Source organism: Furipterus horrens, unplaced genomic scaffold, assembly GCF_987537825.1.
Source record: "Furipterus horrens unplaced genomic scaffold, mFurHor1.1.pri manual_scaffold_6, whole genome shotgun sequence".
NCBI classification, from domain to species: Eukaryota; Metazoa; Chordata; class Mammalia; order Chiroptera; family Furipteridae; genus Furipterus; species Furipterus horrens.
The window spans coordinates 1,195,928-1,204,682 of NW_028327176.1; the positions used below are offsets into that span (position 1 = coordinate 1,195,928).

Here is an 8,755-nt window from a genome sequence, read left to right on the forward strand (position 1 = left end):
TGAGGGTGCGCCCGGCTCTGCAGACTCGTGAGTAGTCGCCTCGCTTTGCTGCTGAAGTTCCGTGTCCCTGTGACCCATTGCGAGCGTTTCTCCTGTCGCACTAATACTTTTCATCCTATGTGTTCATGATTGTCAGTGGAAGACTGGTGTTGCTTTTAATGAAGCGTATTGAAGATGAGCAAATGATCAGTTAATGATAAAAATCATGTTACTTTCTGTATTTTAAATTGTCGGCGTAAGAAACATTCAAACGTGTAGAAAATTTTTGTGAGTTTATTTGAGCCAAACTCACAATCGCTGGGACGCAAAAATCTCAACGGACTGAGAAAACGCTCCAGAGAATGGCCGTTTTGCACCCATTTTACACATTATGATCAAAGGAGGAGTCATGGGACGTTACGTGGAACTCACTGGCGACAGATTGGGCGGGGGGAGCAGAAGTAACGGGAATCTGAGCCTGGGTAACAAGTCGAACGGAACTACGTTTACGTTGGTGGGTACACGACAACAGTAGCAATGAGGGTTTGGGGGGTCCCTGCGACAGCATGGCAGAACGGCGGGCACTTCCGCAAAGCAGGGTGCCGCCCCCAGATCTCGCAACAAAGCACTCCCTCGTGGCTTTCCGGTCGCGTCCCACTGACCCCAGCGGTCCCGACCGAGGCTCACGTCGCCCCCTCCCCAGCCGCCCACCCCGCCCCCGGCCTGCGCTGCGCCCCTCGCCCAGCATCCGGCCCTCCGCCCCAGGACAGGTCTCTGGAGACAGCGCAGCAGCGTCGCCGCACCTTGGAGCCCGGACGAGAGCTAAGGGTGTGCGGTCCGAGAAGAACACTCCTCGCTCGGGCGCTCCGTTTCCGAAGAGCGCTGAGAATCACCACCCACGTGGTTCTCCGCCGGCAGAAGCTGCGTCTGAGTCAGACTCCTCCCCACTGCCTCCGTGGGGAAGGGAGGGTCTTCGTGTTGCTGCCTTTCGTAAACGTCCCACGGTCGGGGGTGGCGGCAGTTGCCTTCCTCCGGCCAAGGCTCCCGCCCAGACGCCGGCCCGGGAGCCCGGCTGCCACTTCGAACCCCGGGAGCCGGCAGCGGAACTGTCGCGAACGGAACCGAAGTGGAAACTCCCAGTCGGAAACGTGTGCCGGCATACTGGTCCCCCGGAGGCTCTTTCCGGGACTCTCTAGGCTTCTACCGTTTCTCACTGGTTCTTTCGATCCTTTAGTTCCCGCCTCTTCCTTTCCGCCGCCGGGATTTGACGAGGTCTCGCGAGATCTGGGCCTCTTCCCAGGCCGGCGCTCACGCAGGTAAGTGTGCGGTCTTCTCTCTGCTGCGACTTTTCTGCTGATTTTGTGGGTAACCCGCTTTGGAGGCAGCCCTGGAGCGGCGGGCCCTGCTCCCCGGGTGGGGATGCAGCGGATAATGCGGCGTGCGGCCCCCGATGGCGATGGCGGGGTGGGCCGGGCGCGGAGACCCGCTCAGCCTGGAGCGCTCTGTGCTTCCAGGAGAAGGCCATGTTCAGTTCGAGCGCCAAGATCGTGAAGCCCAATGGCGAGAAGCCAGACGAGTTCGAGTCCGGCATCTCCCAGGTGAGGGGCGGGGCTGGCAGGCAGGGGGCCCCCTGTCGCGTGTCCCCGGCGGCGGGCGGGTCGCTGAGGTCGCCCCCGCCCCCTTCCCCAGGCCCTGCTGGAGCTGGAGATGAACTCGGACCTCAAGGCGCAGCTGCGGGAGCTGAACATCACCGCGGCCAAGGTACGGCCCCGCGGCGTCGGCGGGTCGCCTGCAGCGCGGACCCCTGTCTGTCCGGGCGCGGGGGCTGCGCCCTCGGGCGGCCGCGGCGGACACTCGGGGCTCGCGGCTGGCTCGGCGGGGCCGCGGCGCCACCCCCCCGGGGGCGGGAATACGGGTGGGGCCGCCCGCGGTCGCCGAGCGAGAACCAGGGCGGCTCTGGGCTTGAGCGGCTTCCTCTTCCAGGAGATCGAAGTGGGCGGCGGGCGGAAAGCCATCATCATCTTCGTTCCGGTCCCGCAACTGAAGTCCTTCCAGAAGATCCAGGTGCGGCTGGTGCGGGAGCTGGAGAAGAAGTTCAGCGGGAAGCACGTGGTCTTCATCGCGCAGGTAGCGGCGGGGCGCCCTCGCGGGCCGCGTGGGGTCGCGTGGGGCTCGGGGTGTGGGCCCGCGCCGTGGGGGCTGCAGGGGGGAGGGCGCCCCAGGGTGTCCGAGCCGCTGCCTCTGCGGCGGGGGCCCTGCCGGGGCTCGGCTGCCTGGCGCACGGGGAGGGGCCCTTGTCCCCGGGAACGCGTTCGCGCTCCGTCGCTGGCCCGTTGGCGTCTGTGCGTTTGCGGCTGTCGGGCGTTGTGTTCCGCCCACTCAGAGCCCCTTCTGTCGCGTGGGTTTGCCTTGCAGAGGAGGATCCTGCCGAAGCCCACTCGGAAAAGCCGCACGAAGAACAAGCAGAAGCGTCCCAGGAGGTGAGCCTTCCGTCGGGTCAGAGCGGCGGGGGTTCCCCGGGCCGCTCCGTGGGGTCGCTTATGGGATCCCTGGGGCCCGAGGCCACAGAGGAAGGCCTGTCGGAGTCTGGGGGCAGGAACTGCGTGCCCCGCGCACGGGGTGTGGAAGGTCTCCGCGGCCGGGGCGACGGAGGGGTGTCCTCCAGCGCGTGGGCGAAGGGGGGCCGGGCTGCGTCGTCTCAGCCTTTTCTCTTGGCTGCGAGTCACGGCTGGGTCAGGTGCCTCCTGCCGACGTCCCGTCCCGCGTGGAAAGTCTCTGCACTCAGGGACGGCGGCGGGCGGTGCCTGCACTGGACGGGCAGCTGGTAGGAGGCGACCGGTGTCGGCACGGGCTCCGGTCCCCGCAGACGCGCCTTGGGGCCAGTTTGGGGGAACCCGTTCTGGCGACGGGCAGCCAGAGGGTGTGCCGTTTGTGGTGGTGTTTGTTCCTACGTGGAGGTGGGAGAAAAGCGTTTTTACTTAAAAATTAGTTTCAAAAGCGATGGGGAAAAGAGTGAGAAGTAAATGAAGTCCAGGCGGGGAGCTCACCCGGGCTCGGAGGGCGGGCTCCTCACAGCCGTGCTGGGGTCGGGGGCGGGGCTCGGGGACCCGGCGCGCGTGGAGCACGTGTCCCCGGGTGGTTTGCGCGGGAGCAGAAGCGGGAGGTGGTCAGGAGCGCGCGGTACCTAAGGAGCAGCTCTGGCGCCCCGACGCTGAGCGTGCGGACGGACGCTTTGCCCTGCGCCCAGCGGAGGGCCTGGCCCTCCAGCCCGCGGCTCCGCGCTCCCTCGCCAGGCCTGCGTCTCCCGCAGCCCCTCAGGCAGGGGCGCACGCCCCCCCGTCACTGGGGAGGCCTCCCTGCTCCCCGACACCACGCCGCGCGCGGCCGTGGGCGCCCTGCCAGTGCCCGAGCCCGCCTGCTGCCCCCAGGTCGGCGCTGTCCTCCCACTCGGGTGAGACGCCGAGGAGGACTCGTCGGCTCCGCGGCAGAGCCCCCCCCGTGTCTCCTGGCGCAGCTCACTCTCTGGGTCACGGAGGCTCGGGCAGCGTTCCCGCCGCCCCCCTTAGGCGCTGGGCAGCCGCGGGGTCTGCGGTGACTCGGGAGCGTCGATCCCCTTCTGATCGCCTGGAAGCGGGGGGAGAGCAGGTTTCCGCGGGGGCGCGCCTTCCGGCTCCGGGCGGAGCGGGAGGCGCGGAGTGAGCGGCCGCCGTGGCGCGTTGGGCCGTCTGTCTCGTTTGCTCTCGGGAAGGTGGCGGCGGCCCTGGAGCCTGCTGTCCGTGGCCCTGTCACAGGGAGGCCCTGGCCTCCCTCGGGAGCCACTAGAGACCGTTCGCTGGCTGTGGGGACCTGCCAGACAGGAGCCACGGGTTGGAGCCACGCTGTGGCGGTCCCTGGAGAAGTCCCGTGGCCCAGGGTAGCCCTGCACACGCGGCAGGGAGGAGCCGTCTCTTCTCTCCCTGAGTCCCGCTGCCCCTGCCACCCATCCCGTGTCCCTAAGCGCGGGAGCCGGTGACCTGGTGTCGTCAGCAGCTGGCGGGCTGGGGAGCCGAAGCGCTTTCCGCGAGGACAGGGTTCCGCTAGCAGTTTGCGCGCTGGGTGCCGGGTGCGGCGTTGGGGCCCTCGGGGCCGCTGTCCTCGGGCTGCTGTGGCTGGGACGTGGCTGTGTGTGAACGAGGGGTGTGTGGCACTTAGAGGCCAGGGCCGCTGGTGTAGGTGAATCGCGGGTCGCATCAGCACTCGAGGTGACGGGACAGCGTTGGAGGGGCTCGCTTTGGAGATGAGCAGGACGGGTCACGAGGACAAACCTGCAGACGGGTGGGAAAACGAGGGTCCTCGTCCGCGGCGCCAGCGGCTTCTGAGTGTGTGGCTGCTGAGGTGGCGCGTCCCGTGCCCTCGCGTCTCACAGCGATGTTTGCCGCCCTCCTCCCGCCGGGCAGCGGCCCCGTGCGCTGCATCCCTGTGAGCCGCGCCCGTGGAAACCGGGCTGCTGTGGCGCAGGGGCCTGGAGGCCGCCGCTCCCGCTCCGAGCTGCGGCGCGGCCCTCGGGGCTCCAGAGCGCAGGCCCGGCTCCCGGCGCCTGACCGCCTGTCCTGTCCCTCAGCCGCACGCTGACGGCCGTGCACGACGCCATCCTGGAGGACTTGGTTTTCCCGAGTGAGATCGTGGGCAAGAGGATCCGCGTGAAGCTGGACAGCAGCCGGCTCATCAAGGTGCATCTGGACAAAGCCCAGCAGAACAACGTGGAGCACAAGGTGCGGGCCGCGGGCCTCGGGGGCGGGGCCGGGCAGGGACCTGCAGGCCAGCCTTTTCCGTGGCAGCTCGGCGCCTCCTGGACCAGGTGGCAGGTTTTAGACGGCGGGGGCGGTGGTGGGGGGTAGGTTGTTAGGAACCAGGAATAAAGTGATTCTTTACTCAGGCTGCATGTGTAGGGTGGCAGAACCTGGGGAGAGCGGGAGCTGTCCCCTCTTTCTGGTAAAGTGTCCTCAATGTGGACAGCCCGGGGGATCCCCAGGGACTCCACCTGAGGGGCCCAGAGGAGCGCAGCGTGTGGCCGCGTGTGCAGCCTGGGCTGCGGAGGGCGCGCCCCGCAGAGCCTCCCTCTCCGTGCCTGCTGGCTGAGGGCCAGGCACCCCCAGGGCCCCGTCTCACAGGGGGATTGGGCTTGGAGGCGAGTTCATGCACTCAAGAGTTTCGTGACTTGTAATGGTTTTTTTTTTTTTTTTTTCCCCCTTATAGGTTGAAACTTTCTCTGGTGTCTATAAGAAGCTCACGGGCAAGGATGTTAATTTTGAATTCCCAGAGTTTCAGTTGTAAGCAAAAATGACTAAATAAAATATCGTTTTCAGTATTCTGTTCAGGCATGTTTTTTAGAGTTCCGGAGACGTGGGTACACACTGCCCGCAGTACCGGTGCTTCCGGCCCGGGCTGTGCGCTGGGGTGCGGAGCCCCAGCGGCTTGTGAACGAGGTCGGGGGCACGCAGGGCTGTGCGGGGTTTAGCGATGTAACAGGTGACGTGGCTGAGCAGCAGCGCTGTCCCGGGTTCACGCTGAGCGCACAGCTGCCCTTCGCTTCTCCAGGCTCTGGCGCGGCTGTGCCCAGAAGGAATGCTTGTCCGGGAAGCCAGGCCGGAAGCTGAAGACGGGACCGGGCCAAGTGACGAAAAGCTGGGCGAGAATAGTTGTTTGGAAACTGCATGATGGAAATGGGTTTTTTCTAAGAGCAAAAGCTGATAAGAAAGGTTTATGGTCATAAAAATTTATAGTTTATTGATCCAGCAATCCCACCCCCCTTAGTTCATGTCCATGGGTCATGCATGTAAGTTCTTTGGCTTCACCCTTTCCTATGTTATTCTTAACTCCCCCCTGTCTGTTTTGTACCAACCAATTATGCTTCTTAGTCCCTGCACCATTTCCCCATTTCTCCCCCTCCCCCTCCCAGCTGATAACCCTCCAAATGATCCCCACACCTACGATTCTGTTCCTGTTCTGGTTTGCTTAGTTGGATTTTGTATTTGTTTTTTAGATTCAGTTGTTGATAGTTGTGAGTTTGTTGTTACTCCAGTGTTCATAGTTTTGCTCTCTTTTCTTTTTCTTAAATAAGTCCCTTTGGCATTTCATATAATAATGGCTTGGTGGTGATGAGCTCCTTTAGCTTCACCTTGTCTGGGAAGCACTTCATCTGCCCTTCCATCTAAATGACAGCTTTGCTGGGTAGAGTAATCCTGATTGTCAGACTTTGTACAGCTTGCTTTCCTGGCAGTTCTGGGTGTTTTTGTTTTGATGTTGGTTGTGATTCTTGTGTCTGTTTGAGGAGGCAAAGCGTGTCTCCCTACGCCTCCATCTTGCCTGGAAGTCATTGGCATTTTTTTTTTCCTCCCATTTTTTAAATTGTTTAATTACAGTTGCCCCCTCTTTCTGCCATTGCTCTTCCCCGCCCCACCCCCTTCCTCTTCCCACAGTCAGTCCCCTCCCTGTCGTCCGTGTCCGTGGGTCACTCATACACGCTCTTCGTCATGACCCTTCCCCTTCTTTCTGCCTTTATGCCCCTCCCCCCTCCCCTGTGGTCACTGTCAGTCTGTCCCTGCTTCCATGCCCCTGCTTCTGTTTTGTTCATTAGTTTATTTTGTTCCTTCGTCTCCTGTACTGGGTGAGATCAAATGGTATTTCCTTTCGTTGCCTGGCTGATTTCACTGAGCAGAGTTCTCTCCGGTTCCATCCGTGTTGTCGCAAATGGCAGGGGTTCCTGCTTTCTCTCTGCTGCGTAGACTCCACTGTGTAAATGCACCACAGTTTTCTGATCCCCTCCCCCACTGGCGGGCACTCAGGCTGCTTCCAGCACTTGGTGTTGTAAACAGCGCTGCTATGAGCACAGGGGTGCAGAGGTTCCCCTGAATTACGGTTCAGTAGCCTTATGTGTATTTACAGTGTCCTGAAACTGATCGCCAACACTTATCATCTTACAGAACTGAAACTAGACCCATGAAACCCTTTTCCCTTCTCCCAGAACCGGGAAGTCGACTGATGACATTGGGGGAGGGGGTACGTGCAGTGAACCCCTGGGCAGCAGCCAGGGGCTGGTGTCTGGAAGTCCCAGGTCTCCCTGGGCCTTTGGTGAGTGGAGCAGACACCTGCGGTGCTGTGTGTGCCAAGTGCTTTCAGAAACCCCTGAACGCAGAGGGAAGTACTGACTTGTTCCCCTTACTGGTGCTTCTGTTGGTGGCTCCTTGACTGGGGATGGAGCCCACAGCACTGGCGCATCATGACGACGTTCTAGCCAGCTCAGCCGCCGCCAGGGCTTCCCTCAAAATCCTACCCAGATGAACTCAAGTTCTCTAATAGCGTTTCGACAGGTGCCATCTCACTTGGTTTGCCGGTGTCTGCGCCCAGAACAGCCAGGTCATCCCCTTGGAACAAACCACTTTGCTCTTGACCCTCGTTGGATGGAGCGCAGCGTGGCTCATGAACAGGCCTCTCATTTTGCTCGTAGCTGTCCCTGTTCGGCATTTGGCAGGTGTGGAGCACTCGAGATGGCCCAGCGAGGGTCTTGGGGCAGCGCTGACCAGCAGGTCTGTCTGCAGCCTCGTTAGGGCGGTGGCGGGTGGGTGGGATCATGCCCTCCTGTGAGCTTTGGCCTTAGGTGGGCTGCCTCGTGTACTCTGGACCTCAGCCTCGTGTGAAATGAGGGTCAGCCTGGGCTAGGAAGTCAAAGGGTCCCTCTTAATTGTAGGTCATGGCCCTTCAGTAACAAATCAGCCCATGCAGATGACTTGTTGGAACCTGTGGAGGAGGTGGGTGTGTCTGGCAGTGTGCCTGGCACTCCATAAAGAGAGTGTGTTTTTTTTTATGACTATTTATTTTTAGAGAAAGCGGAAAGGGAGGGAGAAAGAGAGGGAGAGAAACATTACTGTGTGATTGCTTCTCATATGCCCCCAACTGGGGACCTGGCCTGCAGCCCACGCCTGTGCCCTGATTGGGAATCGAACCGGCGACCCTTTGGTTCGCAGGCTGGTGCTCAGTCCACTGAGCCACACCTGCCAGGGCTGAGTATTTGTTGAATGAGTATGTGAACTTCTTTGTCCTTGAAAACCAGATCAGTTGTACATTCTTTATGGAAAGGAGGAGTGAGGACCTCAGAAGCCCCCACGAATAATGGTGATGCTGAGAATTGTCTCAGAGAAGACAGAAATGAACACCAAGCCCTGCCTGCCCCGCTCAGATCAGTGAATGGGACGGGGGCGTTCCGGTTTTCACTGATGTTCTTGGTGCTTTTCTATTTCATGCTGTGAGGCTTCCCTGGAGTCTGTCACCTTCCCTGGGCTCAGTCCTCTGGGTGGCACAAGGAGCTGCATGAGGTAAAACCCTTCCCAGGGAGGTGGGGGGAGGCCTGTGCTCGGAGTGGGGGCCTTCGGCCGAGGACTGCCGAGGGTCGTGACAAGGCACGGTGGCCGTGTGAGCGAGAGCGGTTTCCGAGCCGAGGCCACCTCCGCAGTCCTGTAGCTGAAGCACGCCTCCCTTGGCTCCAGGTGGTTCCGCCTGTAGTCCGTGGTCAGTACGTGTCCGTGACGTGGTGCAGTGGGGTCATGGATGCACCCCGCTGTTGCTCTTCAGCGGGTCTTCGTTGTCACTCAGCGCTGGGAGGACGGCCCTCCCCTGGGAGGGGTGCAGAGGCGACCTGCGCTGGAGGCCCGCTGATGCCCAGCCCTTCGGTTGGCCCCGGGACCCAAGGACCAGGTGCATTTCAGCCTGTGCCCACAGGTGGGACAGACACTGGGGACCG

At 61.7% G+C, this 8,755-nt stretch overlaps 1 protein-coding gene across 1 annotated transcript; it reads left to right on the plus strand.

The window, feature by feature from the left end:
* The first annotated feature begins 1,217 nt into the window (after window positions 1-1,217).
* Window positions 1,218-5,331, plus strand: RPS7 (ribosomal protein S7). The gene is made up of 7 exons (XM_090280877.1): window positions 1,218-1,295; window positions 1,494-1,577; window positions 1,669-1,740; window positions 1,963-2,106; window positions 2,395-2,459; window positions 4,580-4,730; window positions 5,215-5,331. The coding sequence occupies exons 2-7, from the start codon at window positions 1,503-1,505 to the stop codon at window positions 5,290-5,292; spliced, it is 585 nt and encodes a 194-aa protein (XP_090137003.1). The 5' UTR covers window positions 1,218-1,295; window positions 1,494-1,502; the 3' UTR covers window positions 5,293-5,331.
* The last annotated feature ends 3,424 nt before the right edge of the window (window positions 5,332-8,755 follow it).